A 24,220-nucleotide genomic window follows, 5' to 3' on the forward strand; every position below is an offset into this window, starting at 1 on the left:
CTTTAAAAAAACAAAACACCTTTTAAACGTAAAATATGTCCGTGTGGTACCTGAGAGTACATGTAAAGGTCAGTTTAAAAATGCTTGCAACAACACAGTACATTTTTAACTATAGACCACCATGAAACTATATTTCTTTGTATTACAAGTTTTCTGCTATGTTTATATGTGCAACGGAGGCATTATATAATAATACATATCTTTATAAAAATATCTTAATACAAATCTGGACAAGCCAGGTTTAAGATTCTTGTTTTATTTTGATACCCAACATATTGTCAGGTTTCAATTCTGGAAACTTTACACCACACAGATATCCTCTGCCTCTTTATCTTACATAATTATAACAGGGTTTAATGCCAAGAAGGTGTTCCCTTACAAGGAAACAGTGAACATAATAAGAGGAAATACAAATAATACAGGCTATACATTGCAACATAAAAATAGAATGGAATAATTACAACAATAATATAAAAAAGATATGTGGCCTAATATAAAAACTATTGTAACAAATATGTACAATATTATATGTTTAGTGGGGCATATGGAAAAAAGAGCAAGGTAAAAATGAGCATCATAGCTGCTTCTAAATGATTGGTCCGATGCCAGGTTTAGAGTCTGCCAATGATTAGTATAGCTGCACATGTTAAATCAGGATTAATGACTGATGGATCCTAATCCTCCAAATCATGTCAAGTAGAGCTCTAAAACACGGCCGAGACTTCACAGTGAGGCTACTGGTCAGAGTCAGATTAGAGCCGTGGATTGGATTATCACTGCTAATCCAATTACACATGTTGTGCTTTAACCCGCTGTCCAACTGATCTTATTCTGAAGATAACCCGTGTGGAGAGAGAGAATCCTAGGCCTGTTATGTTTTGGCAACATGAGATTTATATAAAATATCAACGTTCTAATTAAAGCTTTGACAGATATTGATTTAATTGAATACCAGACAGGCTATGAAATAAACATGTCATTCTTTAAAAAAAAAAGAGTTTAATTAAATGTGTCTTTATGAATATGAATTGTCCATTATAGGATAATGATAGCTAAAGCTGTTATCATCACATTCCAAATAAGTGATAAATAATTGTTGATTCTCTGTGTTGTTTTGCACAAAATCTTATCATGAAAGTCTTTCCAAAATGTAATACAATATGGGTACCCACCAAACAGAATAATTATAATGTCTTATTCAGCTTTCCAGAAAGTAGCTTTCACTTGTTATTGCATTTACTGTACTGTACTTTTTATATTTTGTATTTTCCTTTTCTGCTACTTAATATTTCTACTCGACTACAGCTCAGAGGAACATATTGTACTTTTTCCTTCACAGCCTTTAAATGACAGTTTAAGAGCTATTCTAATAAGTGATGGAGTATTATTAAATGTTGTGCAACCCATCTATAAATTAATTAATTACAAATTAGCTCCACATCATACAGATTTACTAGCTGCAAAATTAAAGTGGTGTACTGTATGCATCAACAATTATAAATAAACCATGTAGGCAATATTATTCTCTAATTGGCCAATCGGCATATTGGTTATAGTTTTAGAAGATGTATTTTTGCAGATTTTAGTGCAAGAATTTCACTTTTCTACACTCTGGTATTACTACTTTTACTTTCATAAATATCTGAGTACTTCCACATCTGGTAGCTTGTGACATCAGAAATAGTGGTCCAGCAAACCGGAAATGGTAAAAAAAAAAATCCCAACCCATGACGATTTGACTCCACCTCTGATGCCATTAAGCAACAGATGAGCATTGAGCAGCGGTACATGTTCCTTTTGGGCAGAGAAGAGCACAGCCATTGCCAGGGTGCCCTTAAAGGACTACTTTTGACTGTGTAATGGTTGTCAGGGTCGCGGTGCTTTCCTCTCTGCTCGCACCGTAGCCCCGGCCAGTGTTTTTAAGCGGCTTCTTCATCCCAAAAACCGCGTGTGTGTATTCTAGCTGGCAGCAGGACTTTCATCGCTATGGATGTGCTATGGATGGCACCGCCGCTGCTGCTGCTGTTTCCACTCCTGATGTTGACCAGCAGCACGTTTGTATTTTATTTCAAAAAGTTCTTTTACGTCGCCTGGATGATGGTGTTGGCGCTGCTTGCAATTCCCCTGTGTTTCCTTAAAAGCGGGGGCAGAGACGTTGAAAACATGAGGTGAGTTTGTTTGCATGATAAATGTCGCTTGTCTGACAGCCAGCCGACGTTAGCTTGCGTGCTAGCTGGCTGGCTAGCAGCACTTTATATGATGCTTGCAAGCCACCTTAAATGTCTTACTGACGCATAGTGTATGTTAAAATAACGACTGTGTAACACAAGGGAGCTTGTAGTTTACCATTATGTCTGAAATTTCCCAAATTGGGATCAATAAAGTACCATCTTATCTTATCTTATCTTATCTTAACACCTTGGTATAAGGAACGTGATAACGTTAGCTGGATACACGAATGCTAACATTTAACCTGATAGCGAGCCAAGTCTCGGCTTGTTTTTTTGTGAGTGAAACAATCCCAGCCTCAGATAACGGTAATTACATATGCAGTAAGAATGTTAACTTATCTTCCCTCCAGTCAAATATCTTGCTATAACAAGTTAGACGGGGGTGAGCACACTAGTCTGCCTAATGAATATCACAAGGCTGTCATTGTTTGGCTAGTTCTGGTATCAGAGCTCCTTTTTCTTTAACTTGTGGTGGACATTTCGAGGCTAAATCTGTTCAGGAATTTTGAAAATTCAACTGATTTCAGTGTGCCTGTTCAAAAAACACAAATGCACTTTAAATATGCAATCCAACTCTATAGCCCTGCAACAAATCTTAGTGTTATGAAGCTTTTAATGTTATGAAGTTTTTTTTTTTTTGAAAGTATATTAATGAGGTGTTTTCTTGAGGCTATAGTTAGTGGCAGTGGTCATGGGGTCATCCTTATGTTCCCCAGTTCTACTTTCCCTTAATATAGCACACAAGACACTTAACATATGTCTTGTGACTAAATTAGAAGACTAAATAACTCACATCAGCACACAGTTTTTCACCAAACAGTACTAAAGTAGCAGGAAGCATTGCATGTGTTCGGGGCTTTTTTCTCTGCGGATTAATCCACATTTGGTGCTCCCGTGACTATTATATTCTTGGATTTTAAACCTGTAATAACCTGAATTTTGACCACTTGTTTGCAGCAGAAATAAGTAGTGAACCCAGCATTACATATATTGACTTATTATATTCATTTAATGAACTTCCACACATCCAGCAGTTGGTATGGATGACCCCTTGACCTCACTACTGGTTGAAATCTGTTATGTTATACCCGACACGCACACTAACCTGGTCAACTGATACCTGTCAGGACAGAAATGTAGTGTGCCTTCAGTGTCCACTTTGTTGCAGGGTTATTTCTCATGTTGTGACCTAGATAGTGAGGACAGATTGCTGAACTCAAGTGACTGCATTCCAGTAATTCCCTTGAAGAGAGACATGCCAGATAGCACATTTTCCCCTGATAAGAGTTTGTTTACGGGATAGTTATGATGCACAATGCTTCCTCACTTGGTCTTGGCTCTGTCAGTTTTAACAGCAGACCTCACTGCCACGCTCTCTACTCTAGGAATAACCGTTTCACAGTCATGTTAGCTATGGTGGTGGTGTCATGTTGCACCATTGAGCCACTCTGCCAGCTCAAAGGTTATCAGAACCTGTTGACTGTGACAAAGCGGGCTCAGACCTGGCCCAGTGAGTAAAAATAGTTTTATGGATGCACATTTTACACCAGCCAGCCATAGCATAAAGAGTGCTTTCATTCATCCAGGATGGAGTTGTTTTTTCACAGACATTTCCTGTCAGATTGGTGCACAAAGACTTGAATTCTGGGGTTCACGACTTGCGTCACAGCTGACTTTGGGGACTTGAATGTAACACAGTAAACAATGGTTGGCCAGAACAGGCCTCTGCATGTGCAATTTGTGAAAGGCATCCATAGACGCTGAATGTGAATGTTGTGCATGCATTCCCTGAAACACTCTTCTTGGTTTCTTGGTACTGTTTGTGCTACAGACGCTAAGTTTTACCTGTCACTTATACCCGTTTCCCACTTAAATTAGTACGTATTTAGAGGTTGTTTTAAACAACTCGCAAAAAAAGCCAATAGACTGCTTTCCCTTTGCCAGTAGACGAGTCTGCCTATCTATAATTTTTCTGTTGTGTCATGGATGTGCCAGCATTAAGGGTTAGTTAACAGTTCAAAGCAGAATTTGACAGTGGTTACTTCTTTTTTTTATAGTTGTTACTTATTCAGTCTCTCTTTTAGAGTTGGTGATTGTTAGAGAAATAGAAAGACTTACAACGATGGTTTTGATTGCTTTATTGTTTGATATATTTGCTATAGCTGAAATATTAATGATCAGGTAGGATCTTATTACAACAGATGAAAGGGCAGAGGCTCAGTTTCCATATTGTGAATGGAGTATTATCATCAATGGGAAGCCACCAGTGTTGCTGTCAGTATGACTGGCTGTTGGATAACTGACCTTTAAAGCCTACATGGTAAACCACTCATTTTCATGTGCCTATCTTTCTGAATGAATTACTCTAACTGTGTCTTTGTGATCATGTGACCATGTGACCATGTCACTTTCCTGAACAGTTCTCGGACCTTTAGCACCTGAATTAGCCTCGACACCGGTATCTTTGTCGGTACAGTATTTTCAGGGATAACAGGAGGTCTGGCTGACCTTTTAATCCCTGAGCAGTCAGGATGTATTGAATTAATGCTGGGAATAAATCAGCATAAATGGTGTTATGCTCTGAAGGAAAAAGGAAATTATTTAGAGACTAATAATGAAATGAACCAAAGGTAAAGCGTAGTGGATTGGCAATAAAAAGAATCCAACCGAACCAAGGCCATTTCATTCCCCTTGAACAATCTTCCAATTGCTGCAACCATGGCCGAGTCATTGCATAAGCAGTGGCTTTTGCACTAGACTGAATGTGTTGTGTTGAAAGATAACTCTAGCGACTGTATTCCTGTCAAAGGTTAAGTTATTTTACTATAGTTTACCAGTCAATTATACTTAATGTGCAAGGTAAGCTTAAAGGGGACCTATCATGCAAAATGCACTTTTGTACGTCTTTTATACATGAATATGTGTCCCCGGTGTTTCAGGGAACTCACCAAGTGTCAGAAAACACAACCCTCTCTATTTTCCTCCATACCCAAATCTCTAAAAAAGGGGCTGCAACGGATCTGATAAAAACTGATCCAGATTTGAACACTGTCCTGACGTCAGGATAAAACACGGAGGACGGAGATCTTTTTTTCTCCCCCTCTTGACTTGATCAGAGCACGGCTACCCTCTCCTGCAGGGGGGCGTGGTCTCACAGAATCAGCCCCGTAGACAGCAAACAGCACATAGAGCGAAATGAGGCATGGCTAAAATGCATGATCTGTTTGGTATTTTGAAAACAGAAACGTATAAATATACCTTATATAGGTATGGCCCTACAATATATCATTTAAATATAGCATGATAGGTCCACTTTAAGTGTCAAGGGAGAGTCACAAGGTAACGAGCCCAGGTGATGCATTCAGGAGCTTCTTGTGTCTTTGATTAACATTGTGAGCTTTGACTCATAGATCAGTGACCAGTGACCACAGTATCAGATAACTGCAAATCCCTGCTCCCCTGATCCCCTGATCCATAGCTTCACAGCCATTCAGCTGTACAGTATCTAAACAAAGTCTTTATGTCCAGGAAAATGTTCTCTTTGGTCTATTTTAATAACCAGCTCTGGCATGAGGGGAAACAAAGGCTTTTATAAGTGGCTTTGATTTTTTTAATCCCATAATTATCGGGAGCATAACCAAAGAGAATTAGCACAGCAAGAGCCTTTAATTAATCATTTCATTTTCTTTCATTTGCGAAAGCTTATTGAAAAAGGTTGATTATTTTTTACACATTACTGTTGTAAACTGTCAATAAACATGGAGCCCACTCTTTTTTATTATAACAGTTATTATTACATTATTGCCATCATTATTTCAAGGTTGTAAAGCGTGAGTTCCAAGTTAACAAAGATAAATGCAAAGTCTAAGATTGTAGGTCCGTAAATTACAAGAAAATTGGTAGAAGGCATTTTTAAAAGTAGAGCTTATTACATCAACAACATGAGGGAGTTTGAGAGAAGGGATGTGATTCACTGATGAGGAACGGACATGAGGTATTTTTTGAAGAAGATGAGACATAAGATGGTGAGTTACTCATCTATTTTCCCTCAGAGGGAAGGTCGAAATAATGGTGTAACAGAAGTCTGTTTTGGTTTGTTGCACAGGCAAAACAGCTCATTTGTTTTCCAAAAATGTGTGGTTCAATTTTGAATAGGAAAATTCTTTCCTCTGAAATAGGGCTGTCCCGAATAAAAAATGTCGGGCTCCGGATATTCGATAGTATTCAGCAGCGAATATTCGGATATTAAATATAAAAAATAAATAATATTTCACATCAAAAGAAACAACAATGTTTTTACAAATCGTATTAAATAATCTGATGACAGAACTGTAAACAGAAAGGCTATACCCATCCCTATACGTTGATATTGGAGATTTCAATAAATTCAATCAAAAACTTCGGTTACAGCCCTACTCTGAAAAGCATCACCCGAATTAGACAGAGTTTTGTCTGTATGATCATGTTATAATTGACAATTCACATTTGCAAAGATGGCATATCTAACGTAAAAAATTCAAAATTTGTATTTGTAGCTTCCTAAATGCTATGGGCTAAGATGAACTCCAAGGCTACCTTAAGTGCCTCATATTCCTCATTGTCCTTTGCCAATTTTTAAATCAACTCAGTCCTCAAACCTTAAAGGGGACCTATCATGCAAAATGCACTTTTTGATGTCTTGTATACATAACTGTGTCCCCTGTGTGTCAGGGAACTCACAAAGTATCAGAAAAAAAAACCCTCTCTCTTTTCCTCCGTACCCAAATCTCTAAAAACGGAGGTACAACGGAGCTGATCCAGATTTGGGTCCGATATGACGTAACATCGGAAATGTGGACCCACGGCACTATCAGAAACGTTGCTATCAGAAACAATGCCCGACGTGTTTTATTATTAGCAAGCATCGCTAACACTCAGAGCTAACCTGTACTGGAGAGAGTATGTGTAAAAAAAGCAGGAAATAAAAAAAGGAACTCACCTTGTGGTAAACCTGCAAGAGAAAAAGCATTTGAGCTCCATACTGTTTCAGAAATGATTCTTGATGTGGTTTGGAACATGATATGGGATTTCATCACGGCAGCATTTAGCTGTGTCTCGTAGAATTCTGAGCAGGCACAAGCTCCCCCTCCTCTCCTTTTCAAGCTAAGGACCCCGAACCTGCAGTTCTCTAACAGGGCTGAAATAGAGGGATATGAGGAATGTCTCAAATGCAGGATCTGTTGGTATTTTGAGCAAAACACGATAGCCATGTTTTTTATATATTTGTGTATATCCGAGACCCATATATGCCTAAAAATTGCATAATAGGAGACCTTTAAGATAAAACACTAAGTGTAACAGTAATTTTACAGCAGTTATGTACAATTTGATTACACTGCTACCTTGGTGACAAGAGGGTGATTTTCAAATAAAGGCTAAGAAATAGAGTGCTCAATGACTGGTAATGTGGAGTTGGCCTGGACATAAAAGGCCAAGGCTTTCCTTTCATCATAACACATCAAGAGATTTTAGATTCATTTGAAAATAACTGCCCTTTTGTTTTTGTCTGAAGATGTAATGGATGCGAGTGCTTGCTGAGAATTCATATCAGTTGTTAGAAGTAAAAGCTTGAACACCTCTGGTTGCAACACAGGTCTCACATTAGGGCTGCTCAATTAATCATATTTTAATCGCAATTACGATGTTGGCTTGCAACGATTACGAAAACAACGTAATCTAAATAAAACGATTTTTCTTTTTTAATTATTATTATTATTATTATTTATTTTTTTATTATTTGTATTGGTTTTTCAGTTGAATTATACTTAAAGTTCAGGGTAATCAACTGTTAAAAACATACTGTTCAATTTTGTTCAATAAATGGATGTTTTCAAAGTAAATGGATAATCGTTTTTAATAATCGTGATATCAATTATTGACCCAAATAATCGAGATTATGATTTTTGCCATAATCGAGCAGCCCTATCTCACATTGAACATTGTTGTTTTTCGAAAGGCATTGACCTTTTTTCCAAGTGGGAGCAGAGGCCTTGCGTATGTCTTTACAGATTTCAGAGTTGTTATCTTCTTTGTCACTACACAGTTCAAGTGTGGTTTGTTCCTGAAGATAAGCCCTGACCGGAGAGTGTAAAAACAGGAAAATTCAGTGTGAAAATCTGTGTTTCCAATGTCATTGGGCTAAGGAATAGTTAACCTGCACACTGTTCTTAAAGCTTCATAATGTATCTTGATATTTACATTAGATCAAATGCCTGTCTGTGATGTGTAAGTGTCACTCATTGTACCAAATCACAGAGAGAAGTCCAGTCAAATAATGGCTAAATGCAGCTTCAATATGTTTCATTATGTTGGTAGGAGTTACAAATAGACATTGATTAGTTGATTTATTCACAATATAGACTATATAGACATTAGACAATATATATACAAAATTGATTTTTTTTCTTCTAGCAAAAACGCCACTGCTATAAAAACATTCTTGGTTCCAGACAAATGAAAGAATTGATCAAATCAGAAACATCCCTAGAGTAACTTTAATTGTGTGTTTTGTTTTATTTCAGGGGCAGATGGGAGGATATTTTCTTTAAAGCTTATTGGAGCGTTGTTCTTACTGCAGGCGATGATTTAACCAACCAAGAAACAAACAAAGCTGATGGGGATGTGGCACATAGTTAATTAAGCAGATATCCTGTATTTTTAATCCTGATTGTCGGATTTAGGTCAATATTTAAACATTTGAAGTGGGATTTTTTTTTTTCTCTTAATACCTTATTATTTAACAGGCTTTCTACAGCCTACTGTTTCCCCAAACATTGGTCCTGGGTTAATAATATGTAGCCTGCTGCACATGCATGACTGTGAACAGTAACCTATACTTATTCTGGACTGTAATGACCTCTTTCCCCCCCCCCAGGCTTATCCGCTCCTTGGTTCGTCATGTCAAGTATTTCCTGGGTCTCCGGTTTGATGTGAGCGGCTGGGAACATCTGCAGACCGAGGGTCCCTACGTCATCATCTCCAACCACCAGAGCTCCCTGGATGTTTTGGGTGGGTGCTGTGCTTCATTTATGTATGAAGATGGATATGTATTTCATTCTCAAAACAACAGTTTCTGTTGCTCTACACCTTGCAGAAAACTTGCAAAGCATCCAATCCATAGATTTTCAGATATGAATTAAAACAAAAACGGATGCTAATTGCTGACTTTTAAGGGGACCTATCATGCAAAATGCACTTTTGTACGTCTTTTATACATGAATATGTGTCCCCGGTGTTCCAGGGAACTCACCAAGTGTCAGAAAGCACAACCCTCTCTATTTTCCTCCATACCCAAATCTCTAAAAAAGGGGCTGCAACGGATCTGATAAAAACTGATCCAGATTTGAACACTGTCCTGACGTCAGGACGGTGGCGCTACGGCTATTGGGCCAACTCCACCAATCAGGAGGAGACAACCACGGCATTGCCGTTCGAAAGCGCTGGAGACGCTGTAGTACATATGCCAGGCCTGTAGATGGTGCTGTTCTCACTGAATCTGCCCTTGCAAAAACAGAGCTAACATTTTTCAAATTGAGCGAAATGAGACATGGCTAAAATGCATGATCCGTTTGGTATTTTGAAAAGAAAAAGTATAAATATGCATTATATAGGTATGGTCCTACACTATATTATTCAAATATAGCATGATAGGTCCACTTTAAGTTATTCCTTATAGTTTTCTTGCTGCAAACAGTTAAGATGGTATAAAAAGAACTATGATTCCTACATTGTCAAACCAGTATAAGCGAACCTTGAAACTGAAACACTTTCCAAACATAAATTAAGATAGCTTTCAACATTGGAACTTGTCATATTAATTGTTTTCCTGTACAATTTCAGAACAGTCATAGTTCTTTTTTAGAAGGAAACGGTGCTGAAAGTTTTAGAAATGCATCCAGTCTCATCTATTTGTAAATGCTGACTGAAATGTTTGTGTTGGTTCATCATGACGCAAGATGGTTGTGCAGATGGCAGCTTTTCCTCTGCACTCATTTGAGTTTTTCTTAATTTGGTCTCACATCCTCCGCTTCTTAAAAAAAAAAATCAGATTTACTATTAGGAATCTTCCATCATGAAATACTGCCTGCTTTGAGTGCACTGCTGACCTGGATGAGCTCACTGCCGAGTCACACAGGAAGCCATCCCCTCACACTGCAGACAATGAACAACTGGCTGATGACCTGAATGTGTTTCACTGTAGGGTGAATGGGCTCAAGCACAAACCCCTCATCATCTCAAGCGTGTATACGTGCATTCTCATCCAGCTATTTCTGTGCACAGATTCCATTTCTGCAAAAAAAAAACTGCAAAAAATAACTTCAAATATTGCATTATTAGGCTTGGTTGAGGTTATGAAGTTGGTGTAAAATAAAAGCAACATTTGAAAAAGGGCGATGGAACCATAAATAATGTGGAACCTGAAGCATTTGTCTTTATCGCCAAGTGAAGCCTACTCTTTGTCGAAGACACAAACTAAATATCCTCTTCATAGCTTCACACAGATCTGATGTAACCTTTCACAAATGAATTCATCACAGTGTTTGTGATCGCAGAGAGCCGGATTGTCTCTGACAGCTGCGTGGACAGATCCTGTTTACATTTGCCGTTAGTCACAATCTCATTCGGCAACCAAATAAAGACTACTGTAGACATCATCAGTGCTTCCATGCCTCATCGACTAAATACCATAAACAATCTGGTGCATACCCTTTTTGAATAGAATAATAAAGCCCCATCCAAACTCCACATGTCCTGATGTTGGTGCTCAGGCAGGCTGCAGAGTAGGTTAACAACAGTCCTGCAGAAACTGGGACAAATGTAAAATGATACCAGCTTTGTGCTGACAAAGGGTGTTAGACAAAAAGGAGAATGAATTCAGCCGAGTGCCGTGCAACCACAGGAATTACAACACCTTTACAAACACACACATTCATCTATTTATTCTGTGTAAACCTGGTATCTCTGCATAGAGAAAGATAAGCTTAGGCTACACCTATAATACAAGTTGTATACAGATTCCAGATTTCCAACAACTACATATTTTTGTCAAGTCAAAATAAAGACAGATGTATACAAAATTCCTAATAATTCTTTATCTTAAAAATGATATATTTGTTGTCATTTAGCCTTTCCTATTCTCCTATTCTCCGCACATAAAGGGATTCATGCAGCTTAATTACTGGGGCATTCTAGCAGCAATTAAACAGCACCATGAATTACATAAATATAACAACCAACTATCCGGCCCACTTTTTTATGGTGATGACGTTATGAAAAAATGACAACAGACATTCACAGCTGATCTTCGGGGTTAGTCTCATTATTTGTCTATGACTCAATGAGCACTGCCTCATTCCTCTTTATCCTGAATCTGCGAGGACTCTGGCTGTGCTGAGCAGAGGAATGGTTTCCCTCCACCAGTACCTGGGAGAGTGTTTCTGTGCCGCTGAGTGAGGAGGGAAGGCTGGAGGCCAAGGAGGTGACAGCAGGGGAGAACAAGGCATTTAATTAGTGCTGAGCAGACTCTACAGGAGTCTGCTTGGCGTCTTGGTTGCCATGGGAGCAGCTACACCCAGCCAGTATTAGCTGATTCTCCTCCAGCAATGTGATAACACCGCGAGGACCTGAGATCCCTCACCTCTGCAGCTCCGATTCAAGCTCCCTTTCTGAGTTAATTTTGGTTCTGTCTGCTCTGTCTTCTCCCCTCAAGCTTCAACTCATCTACTTGCTGTGTACCATCCTTTGATTGTCTCTAATATTGTGTGTGATATCTTTCATTATTCTTATCTCAGCTCAGGCTGAGCCCCGCTGGCATGGCAGGCAGACCCCACGCAGCAACCAGGAAATGACACCAGGGTTGCGGTCGAATAGTCCATTTAGCTTAGGAACCTTCCTAACGGAGTGAAATGCCGCAGAAGTACCTCAGTGGCAGCCATGATAAGAGCCGTTCTAATTCTCTTGATGAAAGGAAAGGAGGTTTCAAACTTCCTTTATAACCTCCTTTAGCTTAGGAACCACTGGACCTCCCTTTACGAAAGGAAAGGAGAAAATGCTGCCCCACAATGCCTTGCGGCCGCAGCATTTGCCGTCACACAACAGTCGACCGCTCACGGAAACAACCGATTATGAACGAGAAATGATATCATGAAAATTACGATGACTTATTAAGCATTTTAAAACGTATGTGGTAAGTTGCCAAAAGTGCTTTGTTTTGAACAATCATCAGTATTATAATCACAAAGAGAAATATGAACGTTAGTTTTTACTGAAATTATCAAATAAAGTCAACATTTCACAGTCTTTACTGAGCTGTGTGGGGTTTGTTCAACTTTGAAAAGATGTTTGAATGGTGATATACACAGTGATAGATGTTAAGGACTAACGTTTATATAATCAAGGTTCTTTATTGTCAATCTGACATAGCTACAGAGTAATTATGCAGTTGAAAATCTTATGTCACAGGCTTCTCCAACAATGCAACATAATAACATAATAACAATAAGAGCAAGAGCAATACAAAAATAATAATAGTTATAAAAATGAAATAAAGTTATGATGTGGAATAGTGCAGTACGAGTCTATATACAAGTTATTGGAATGATATATATATATATTAGGTATTAGATACATACTACTGAGTAGCAGATGAATGTTTGAAGTTGTTTCAACAGTTCAATTTTTTAACAGTCTCACTGCCCGCGGGAAGAAACTGTCTCCGAATCTTCTTGTCCTTGCCCGGATGCTGCGGTAACGTCTGCCAGACGGCAACAGAAAGAACAGTTTGTGGCTGGGGTGATGGGGGTCTTTGATAATCCGTAGTGATTTCTTCCTGAGCCGCTGGGAGTAAAGGTCCTCCATGGATGGCAGCTCCGTCCTGGTGATGTGCTGTGCAGTTTTCACCACCCTCTGTAAAGCCTTACGATCGAGGTCGGTGCAGCTGCCGTACCAGGCCGTCATGCTGCCAGTGAGGATACTCTCTATCGTGCACCTGTAGAAGTTGCAGAGTATCCTGGAGTCCATTTTGAACCTCCTCAACCTGCGGAGGAAGAAGAGCCGCTGTCGAGCTTTCTTGGTGATGGTGGTGGTGTGAAGAGACCATGTCAGATCCTCAGTGATGTGGACCCCAAGGAACCTGAAGCTTTTGACTCTCCACCGTAGTCCCATTGATGGCGATGGGGGCGTGTCCCTCTCCCTGCTGCTTCCTGTAATCCACAATCAGCTCCTTTGTTTTGCTGATGTTGAGATAAAATACAATAAATACATTTGTATTCATTTTAAGATCTTTTCATACAGTCATACGTATTGGGATCATTTGTATTAATGTGGACCGGAGGGAGAGGGTGACGAGCATAAGTTTCACTTTCCTTTTTTATTTCAATTCCAACTTTGGTCATGAAGAATATGTTTCTCTGTTGTCCCCGTTCATAAAGCATAAAGCAACAGCATCAGAGCACGGTGCAGAGTCTCTAGATGAGTTTACAGTAGTCCCTCGTTCTTATTAAACATCCCTGTTGTAGTCCGCTGTATAGAAAACTGTAGTTTCCATAGTTTCCCCACAGCAGCAGACACACATTCATGACGTCCGCTGGCGCATCATAAATACGTCGGATAGTGAAAGTGCAGTCGGATTCTCAAAGCACCGCAGTCTCTTCTCCGAAGTCCTTTTGAATTCTCCTATCCACTATTCCTTAACCCCGTGACGTTTCACTCGGAGGTCAAGGAATAGACGATAGGGATAGACGATAGGAGCTGATTTTTGGACTATTCGACCGCAACCCAGTAATCCACCTCACACTGTCCGCTCCTCGAGCCCCACAGGGCGGACCAGCGAGCCCCGCAACGTCCCACCAACACGGCACCCAGACCCCACGCAGCATTCTCATCTGTTTGTCATTACTGGTGTCGTTTTCTGGTTGCTAAAAACGCCATTGTAACACATAATCACTGATGTTCCGCTGTAACGGTGGTAGACTCATCAGAACAGAGTGGGCGAGCTGACCAATCAGAGCACAGTGGGCTCATAGGGAGGGGGGGGGCAGGAGCTCCAACAAGCCGTTTAGGGCAGAGAGTGAATACCTTTATATATACAGTCTATGGTGAATACACATACTATACAGAGATGCTGTATGAGAAATCAATGTGAGTTTGGAACATTGCACAATGTAAATCTATTCTAGTATACCTCAACGATGGAATTATGATCAGTAGAAATGGCCATAACATGGGACCTTTAATTAAATCTAGTCATTTTTTTACATTTTTAAGCATTTATACAAATGGTTAGGGCTTTACACAGTCATTTTTTCTTTAGTAGCTTCTATTGAGGTTTTCAAATGTATTTTCAAATCTTCATCATATTTTATGATGTCTTCAACCTTTGAAATATGACTAATTTACATCATCTTATACAAATACTTTAATTGTCGCTAAATGAATGTCATTTATGGTGGCGTTAGATTTTTATTAGACCACCTTTTTAAAGTACGTGCGTGCCTCTCGTTGTAAATATGTTGCTTAAACACCTAAATGATTTGCCTTTGCTCCTATTTCGAACTCCTATGCTATATAGCTTACTCATTCATTTAGGATGCAGTTTTTCAGATATGACTTTACCTGGAGATAATTAACTAAAGTTATGAAGTACTTGACATTAGTTATTTTTGGTTAAATAAAGCCCTTTATACATGCATTTCCTCTGACTGTTTCCTCTGCTATCCTCTGTTCCTCAGGTCTGATGGAGATCTTGCCGGACCGCTGCACCATGATCGCCAAGAAGGAGTTGATCTACGCCGGCACCGTGGGTCTCATCTGCTGGCTGGGAGGCATCGTCTTCATCAACCGCAAGAAGCCGAACGACGCCAAGAGTGTGATGATTGACGCTTCCAAAACCATGTTGGACGACAAGGTAATGTGGATGATGTCACACCAGAACACCCTGAAATCAGTGTTAAAGGGAGATCTGTTTATCTGAGTTAAAGTAAGCCTTTACATCCCAAAGAAAAAAAGGAGATGCTTTTATGTCAAATTAATTTGACCGTTATTTATGTGTCGTTTTCTTAGATTTTCCTTCTGCAAATAATGTGTCATTGTTATGATTTGAATTGACACTTTTGTGCTTTTCCCTCTACAGATTCGTCTGTGGGTGTTTCCAGAGGGAACGCGAAACCAGACGGGCAACCTGCTGCCCTTCAAAAAAGGAGCTTTCCATCTGGCAGTGCAGGCACAAGTGAGCCCTTTTCCTCTTATCTCCTGAAATGCTGTTGTGTATGTTTACTCAGGGCCACATTCACAAAGGGACTGCATGGCTTCTATCTTCAGAGAGTTGGTGGTTCCTGAGGCATAAGAAGGGTTAGGCCCAGACTTTCTTCTGCTTTGACTCATGCAAATATTCTTTTAATTCAAGTGATGGTCCTCTTGCAATTTAGTTTTGAATTTCCTTGCCCAGGAAAACTCTCTTGCTTGAAAAATGATACTTAAATAAAAAGGATTATTACCTTACAGTAATTGACACTGACAAAAAAAAATAGGTTTTTCATCTGTGATGTTGACACTATTTCCTGATGTCTTGAGGAATGTCTCTGCATCTCTCCTCGTAGCTTGCTTTCTGAAAATTGTATATTTCGTTTTCTCCTCTGCAATTGTTTTGCCTACTGTGTTCTTGGTGCAAATGCAACATTTAAGCCTATACTTTGCCACATATATAATTAAAATCAAATGCAAAAAAAGGAAAATTGCACTCAGCTGCAAAACTTACTATCAGTAGTCATATATTTTAGCATCCGACCTTGAGCAGATAACAGTTGCTCAAATGAACGACAATCATTATGCCATCAGCAACCGCAATCCACTTTTGTGAATCCTCCCCCTGAGTGACAAAAAAAGTGTCTGCTATCGTACCCATTTCCTGTGTCATGACTTCCTGTTCGTTTACTTAACCCTGCTGGCAAAAAGCGCCTGTAATAACGCTGGCTGTGTTCAAGGGCACTTCTGCCAAGTTTTGTTTCCTAAAAGAAGGAGCAATGTGCTGATTCTAGACACATGGGGGAGCTAGCAACCTTATGTGGCACAAGGCACATTTTGATTTAACCATATCCTAGGGCTGTGCAATTAATCGTTTTTTAATCGCAATTACGATTTTGGCCTGCCACAATTACAAAAACAACATAATCGAAAAAAAACGATTATTTTGCTTTGCTAGGTTGTGACATATTTGATCTAATTTATTTTATAGTCTAATTTATTTATCATATTTATATATGTTTAGTAGCTTGTTGAAGTGCGCTCCAAAATATTTGTTGATCTTTTTTATTGGTATTTATTATTTTGATATTATTTATGTAAATGTAAATATAAATGTATCATTTATTTTATGTATTGGTTTTTCAGTTGAATTATACGTTCAGGGTAATCAACAGTTAAACAGATACTGTTCAAATTATTATTTTAATTTGTTTTAAAGTTCAATAAATTGACGTTTTCAAAGTCAATGAATAATCGTATTTAATAATCGTGATATCAATTATTGACCAAAATAATCGTGATTATGATTTTTGCCATAATCGCACAGCCCTACCATATCCAATATCGAATGAAACAAGGAATGCTTTGAAATGGTCAGACTTGTTTTGTCTGTCTGAGCCCTTTCTTACTTTTTCTGTCTTCTGTGAATTGATTTCTCGGCTGTGCAGTGACGTAATCTGCCCCCCGACTCCTCTCACCTAATGATTGAAGTTAGAAAAGACGGCATATAATGACTGCAGAGTGACTGGCAGGGTGTTTTTATGAGCTGCTCTCTTCCTGCATGCAGGTGGGAGGTCTCTGTCCTTGAGTCCACGTTTCGTAGCGCTCACTCTGCAGGTCCGACAGGTGGAAAGAATTAAAAAAACATTGTTGAATGAGATCTGGCCAGGAACCGCGACTCAGGCGTAAACCTTGTGGTGTGTTGTGTGAGCCAATTTCTTCTTGTTACTTGCTGCTAAAGATTAATATCGGTTTGATTCAGATGTGCATGCAGTGAGGCTGAGAGGCTAGAAAAACAAAGCCCTGCTGCTCCTTATTAGCAAACCCATTAACAATGTCTGTAGGGCCTCTATTGGCTCTGCCGCGCGGCTCACATGTGCTTATGTTACACAAACAGTGAAGGCTGGACCAAATGTCTGTTCTTTACATTCAGAGCCTTAATCCAGGTTTACACATGGAGCTTCAAATGTCTGTCGTCATATGATCAGATTAGATTTACATTATTTGCACAGACTACAACTACCGAGACAACGAAATGTAGGTAGCATCTAACCAGAAGTTAAGTACAGTAAAATGTATAGTATAATACAAGCAAATACATATGACAAATATCAAAAAAGCAAAAGTTTACACGGTATGAGCCGTATTATCAGTAGTATAACAGTATGTCATTAACAGTATACAAATAATGTAAATGTCCTTAAATAAAGTTCTTTATGTGAATAATGTGATTTATTAGATTAAATTAGTTAGTTTGGTATTTATTTATTTATGTTTGTTATGCTGGTGTTATTACATTACATTACATTACATGTTACTTGTTAGACGCTTTTATCCAAAGCGACTTACATACTCAATACTGTGGACAATCCCCACAGGAGTTATATATATTGCTGCCCCGTTAATAAAGTTCCATAATGCCAACAAATAGGATTCAAGCAGAATATTTCAATTATAAAAAACATGTTGTGAATTTTGGAAAGGATAACATAATCTATTATTAAGATATTTTGACTTCATAACGATCTGGGGTTATTGGAAATGTTGCAACTTTGCAGAAATACTGACTATAAACAGATGGAATAGACATGCAAAAAAAAGAAGCTGCACTATGAATGAATCCTCAAACTATTCCGCCTAAAAATAGTTTTTCCATGTTCGATACTCGAGCTGGATCTGTTGTGTGTTTGTGTTGGAGAGAGGTAGCGGAATAACTTCATTTGAGGTCTGGAGAACGCACCGAGTGTGTTTTGGTTTCTCCCTGTTGGCTCTGAGACTATTTCTATCTCTGCGTGTTTGCTTCTGCCGAGTTACCGCGCAGCCTTTTCCATTTGTACCCAGCCGGCCAGATTGAGTGGAAGCAGGACAGCCCCCAGGGGGGAGCCACGTTCGGCTCTGCCAGTCCCGGGGAAGGGGCCACTCGGGGCCTCGGGAGAGCAACTCGGCCTCTATTAGTGGAGGAGACGGAGACTGCTAGTTTCGTGCTGAGAGAGAGAGAGAGAGAGAGAGAGAGAACGTGATGGAGCTGCAGTCATGCACTTCTGTCTGTTTGATTCTCCTCCTGTGGCTGAAGGCTCAGGAGAAGGGAAAGATTAGGAGTCACATTACTTTAGATATTTAACATAACTACAAAAAAGGTGATGATAATATTTGTATAGTCTGTTTAATCCCTTTTCTTCTCTTGTTTTTCAGGTACCCATCATACCCATTGTTTTCTCCTCCTACAGCGGTTTCTACCTACGGAAACAAAAGCAGTTCAATTCGGGTAATCTTTATTTTAACATCATTTTTCTGTTGAAAGAAGTCTGGTCACAATACCAAAATAATGATTTCAATTCATGAATACCTCAACATCGATACTGAAAGGATACCACGGCAAAACCTAAAACATCTGTTAAAGTATTGGAATAATAGATGACAAGACATTGAATTTGAAATTATTTTGTCAATAAGGATGTGAAAAAAGTTATTGTATCATACTGCGTTTATACAGTTAATTATAAAAACGGATAAGTCAAATCAAGCAATCTGATTGGTTCTTACCCGTGATATGAGCGTATATCACGGGTAGAATTGTAGTTACTTTTCACATTTAAATTAGAGTGTGTATTTTTCTTTCATATTGCCATACTTTGTAACCGTTTTATAAAAGCAATAGCTCACGACAGGCCGTGGTATATGGTCATTATATCACAGCTAAGAGGCGTGGTTCGGCCCGACGCGAAGCGTATAGTGACCATATACCACAGCCTGTCGTGAGCTATTGCTTAAATATCCAACTAAGACTGGTGGAACTCTAAAAGGAATACTTTGCCGATGTTTAACCAGCTTTGTATCTTTGCAATGGCGTCTCCAGCTCCCCTCTCATTCCCAATATTCCCAAATAGAAATCCTACAAAACCCAACGACGCAGCCAAGTCTCCTGTTTAGTCACTATGAAAGATGCAGCATGCATATAGGAGTACAAACATGCCCACATGTTTCATCTCATGAATACACCGTTCTTAAAGTACTCATTGTAATAAAATGTGGTATACAGTAGTACTGTATTTAACAACAGGGTATTGGATACCTTTTCTCTCTGTATACCATGCAACATGCAGTGTGTCAGCAGTCCTGTCGTGGATCTGCTAACCAACACTCTGGACATTGGAATACAGAACAATAGAAACACAGAACTGCTGGTGATTGAAGTTATAGATTATTGTTTTACAACAGTATAAGAGACAGGATACGTGAATCAGGAGCCTTTGTCTGAAGACTGAGACAGCTTTTATACTCTCTTTCAGCCAAAAGGTGGCACTGGACATATGGACCTTTAGCATTCTTTATCAAGACACACACTGATAGTAGAAAACAAGTCCTGAAACAAGGCTTATCCTACTGTGATGATATCATCAGTTGAGATGCCCTCTCGGCTCCTTGATGTGACTCCTGACAGTGTTCTCTCCTGCAGGCACCATCAGAATCAAGATCCTCCCAAAGATCGAGACGAAGGGGCTGACGTCAGACGACATCCCCTCCCTCATCGACAATTCCTTCGACCTGATGAACTCCTCCTTCCACAGCATCTCTAACGCCGTACTCCATAGCAACGGGCCGTGCAAGCACTGAACATTTACCACACTCCCCTCCTCCTCTGTCCCCTCTAAAGCCCACCCCCCACCCCACCCCCCCCAGACTTTCCCCCCTCTCCCCCCCAGGTCGTCCCTTCACCTGGCCAGGAGATGACACAGTTGTGAAATCTCCTCTTGTCTGGTGGACGGCCTGAACTCAGCACAGTGGGTCCCGACCCTCAGCGAATCAGTAGCCGCGCTGCGCCGCGAGTGGAGTGACGGACGGCTGGGCGACAGTACAGATGTATGTTGTTCTTCGTGCATGCCTTTTGGATGGCTCTGTCCACCTCCATCCGTGCTTTCTCTCTGGCTTTAATTATTTTAACATCTTACTTTTATCACCATTTTGTACTTTTTTATTTGTTGGCCTTTTTTCTCCACTTGCCTTCTGTTCAGCAGATAATCCTTGGCTTTTTTATCTTCAGTGAAACCCACTTCTTCTCACATTGCATTTATTTTAGTTAGCCTCTTTCACACACTAATTCAAAAGGACTTCATCTCCTTTTAGTGTGTGTGTCCCCCCCCGTTATCTGCATTCCAGTCTCTTGCCTAAAGACATAAGGAGCGGGGTCTCCTGCCCTGGTGGAGTGTGCCCAGGTCAGAGGTCAACGCCGGGCGGCTGCAAACTTCTTAAGTTCTGTGGCTATGAATTCCGCTCTATAATCCACATTGGCTGTTACATTCACTGACCAATAAAGTCCATGACATACTTCATGATGTCAGAAAGCTGGGAATTCAAGATAGAGTGTAACAATAGCACCCATCTGTACTGAGTTACTGGACTCTAGTGGACTGATCAGTTTCAATGTAGTGCATTGTGGGTGTATCATTGTGCATTTGCTCTCCAAAAGATTAGAAATAACCAGGTGCAGCGTCGAGCAACAAGTGTTTTTTGTCTCGCTGTATTTTTGCTATTTTTATTTATTTCTAAATGGGATAATGTTGCTTTGTCTTTTTTTCTATTTTTACATTTTTTTTAGAAGTGACTTTTGCTCCTCGGAAAGGAACTCACAAGTGAACCTATTTTAAGATGTGTCAAAAAGGGGATTTCAAATTGTGCAATGTCCAACGATTTATAGCATTGCTGCTCCAAAGTGCAAGCTGCCGGCTGTGCCATGACAAGTGTTATTGGAACGTTTCCAAAGTTAAACCATTATTATCTCAAAATGACTGAATAATTGGTCCTCCGGACTGATTTCACTTTACCAATGATATGATTTCCAATGACACAAGGTAGCTCTTGTTGTAGGGAAAGGGTAAGACTTGTGTAGAATGGTGAAATGATTTTAGATCTCAAGCTTCTTTTTTTACTTTGTCTGATTTTATTTGTTCTGATTAACTTGAAGATTCACTAATTACTAATAAACCTGGCATACGTAGTTCTACATCACAGAAGGGATTCAACTTTAGCCACAAAATGACGAATTACTCACTCCGTGTTACTTCAAATTCTTAAAGAAAACGTTGGGTTTTCTCACCTTCATACACGCTAAACAAAATCCATTTTTATTTTCAATACTTCCCAAACACGTGCTTCTTTATTTAAAGCTTACAATTGAAATACAGTTTCTCACATGCGCTCTCTGCGAGTCCAATCTGTGTTTTCTTCTATAATTAAAGGTTACACGGGGTCCTTTTAATGGAAATGGTCATTTTGTAGGTAAAGTATTCCTTTTAAGGTTTGTCCCCATATTTGTTTTGATTTCATTCATATGAAAGTGATAACCTTGGTTTAGGTGTGATGTTCCGATTCAGTTGTTACTTAACCTCGTAGAAAAATAGTAGATTATTTTAAAAGCTGTTGAAATGTTGGCCTTAAGTTTGATTTTTCTTGTTGCACCTTGTGGATTGTTGGGCTCAATGTATGTATGCTCAAATTATGTTTTATATTATGTAATGACAATGACCGCTACCGCATAGAACCGACTAAACTGTTTTAGTTTACATCCAGGTCTTACATTTGACTTTGCTCACTGCCTTTCCACAGTTTCCTGAATCATTTGGCCATCAAACCCCATCTGAGAATGTATTTCAGCATTCAGGATAATTGCTAACTGCATTTTAATGTTTTACCTATTTTCTAAGTATCAACATGGGAGGATTATGGCCGCATGTGAAACATTTCTTGAGATCTGACAAGTTCTCAGTCTTTTTTTTCTCAGAACTCAAAATATATAAAAATAATTTTAAATCTCAAAATTCTGAGAAAGAAAATGAAGAATTCTGACCTTTTTTAGCTTGTCGGATTTCTGGCTTTATCACAGAATTCTGACTTTTTTTAGCTTATCGGAATCCTGGCTTTATCTCAGAATTCTGACACTTTTTCTCAGAAGAAATTCACTTTTGGTCAGATCTCCAAAGAGATCACATGGCCCTAATCCTCTGCAGTGGGCGTCACATCTAATGACATGTATTTGATATTATTTGACCATTTAATGTTAAATCCATTCACAAGATAATCTCTGCAGTAAGATTGTGTGCAGTCTAAATGTATCAACCTTTGTTACTAAGCCTGTACATAGCAACATACCTGCTGTGCTCGGCTTTAAGTACACATGACCAGGGTTTCATTTCATTTCAAGCCAGTATAGTATATATCCCCCCTATTAATACTAATTGATTTGTTTTCTTAGTTTAAACATATTTATTGACTTTTATCTGCTGTTTTTACCGTTGCAGCAAGTGGTTTGAATGTTATAAAGTACTCTACCAAAATGGATTTCTTCCAAAATATGAACTATACCATAAACATTAGCTAACAGAGTGTTTTATCCATTTATTTCATGTTCATTTCTTTGTTATTTTGTAATACAGATTGTGTGATTTCTAAGCTTTGTGTCATAAGCTTGAACTTGTGAGTTTCTCTGCTGGTTGAAATGTTGGGCAGTTGTTTACGAACACAGATACTGTAAGATAACATATATTCAAAGTGTTCTGAACCTTAATAAAGCACTTTTCATGCTGAGTTTGGGTGAAAAAACAAAAAAAGGAATTTCAAGTTTTCTCTGATTTTCACCAAAGCTATTAAAAGTGTCATTGGTTGTTGCTTTAGATGGATATGAGAAACAGCTGACATCCTGCAGAGGCTTGTGTGTGTGTGTGGTCCCTTACTGTATGTATGTGTGTGTTATTATGCACACATGGTATAGACGCCCATTATAATATCTGGTTAATATTCATTATAAAGTGTTCTTGCGTTCACTTATTCTGGGTAAACGTGAATGCCTTGCAAAAGAATCAATCAAATCAATTCTTTTTTTCTTAAGTGGTGCACTGAAATGCTTTACCTTCCTCAGATTTAGAGTATAGTCAGTGTACTCTCACTGTACTTAAGTACATTTTAGAGGTACTTGAGTACTTTCATTTTCTGCTATTTTATCTTTAAAGGTCACCTATTATGAAAAATCCACTGTTTAATGTATTGTATACATAAATGGGGGGCCTTGGTGTAAAGAGACTCTGAAAGTTTCATGAAAAAAGATTCTCTCTTTTTGTCCTGATCCATTTATTTTAAAACCTGTCTGAAAATGAGCTGACCAGATGTTGGCCTCTTAGTGATTTCACAATGTTTTTTGTAAATACTTAAAGGTAGGGTAGGTAAGAATGGAGAAACCAGCTCGCGTGCCCTAGAATTTGAAAGTACACAACCGAAAAGAATCTGCCCCTTCCTTCAGACTTCCTTACAGAGCCCCTCCTCCAACACACACGAACACGCACATGACCAATGAGGGCACGAGATAAGTTATAAGGCAGATAATTGGTCGTGCTTTTTACAGCGCCACGGCTTCCACAGATGAAATATTTGTAATATATATTTATTGTCAAAGCATTTAATGTATTCATTGCCATCGGGATGTTAAGAGCATTCCATGGAATATAACAAAAAGTGTTTCTGAAGTGAATTACCTACCCCACCTTTAAGTAAAGTACAAGTAATTCAAAATTGTGTTTTAGTACAGTACTTGAGTAAATGTACTAACTTCCCACCACTGCTTATTACAACAGAAAACACCAAAAGATAATCCCTTAATTTAACAAATTCAGTTTTTAAGCACTTGGAAAAGTATTTCTGATAGTTAAACTACATTTTGACTA

General features: G+C 39.0%; 1 protein-coding gene across 1 annotated transcript; it reads left to right on the forward strand.

The window, feature by feature from the left end:
• The first annotated feature begins 1,986 nt into the window (after nt 1-1,986).
• Nucleotides 1,987-20,192, forward strand: agpat2 (1-acylglycerol-3-phosphate O-acyltransferase 2 (lysophosphatidic acid acyltransferase, beta)). Its single transcript, XM_034123263.1, has 6 exons — nt 1,987-2,168; nt 9,145-9,278; nt 14,999-15,174; nt 15,400-15,495; nt 18,702-18,774; nt 19,966-20,192. The coding sequence occupies exons 1-6, from the start codon at nt 1,987-1,989 to the stop codon at nt 20,121-20,123; spliced, it is 819 nt and encodes a 272-aa protein (XP_033979154.1). The 3' UTR covers nt 20,124-20,192.
• The last annotated feature ends 4,028 nt before the right edge of the window (nt 20,193-24,220 follow it).

The sequence above is a fragment of the Trematomus bernacchii genome, unplaced genomic scaffold (assembly GCF_902827165.1).
Source record: "Trematomus bernacchii unplaced genomic scaffold, fTreBer1.1, whole genome shotgun sequence".
In the NCBI taxonomy this organism is placed as follows: domain Eukaryota; kingdom Metazoa; phylum Chordata; class Actinopteri; order Perciformes; family Nototheniidae; genus Trematomus; species Trematomus bernacchii.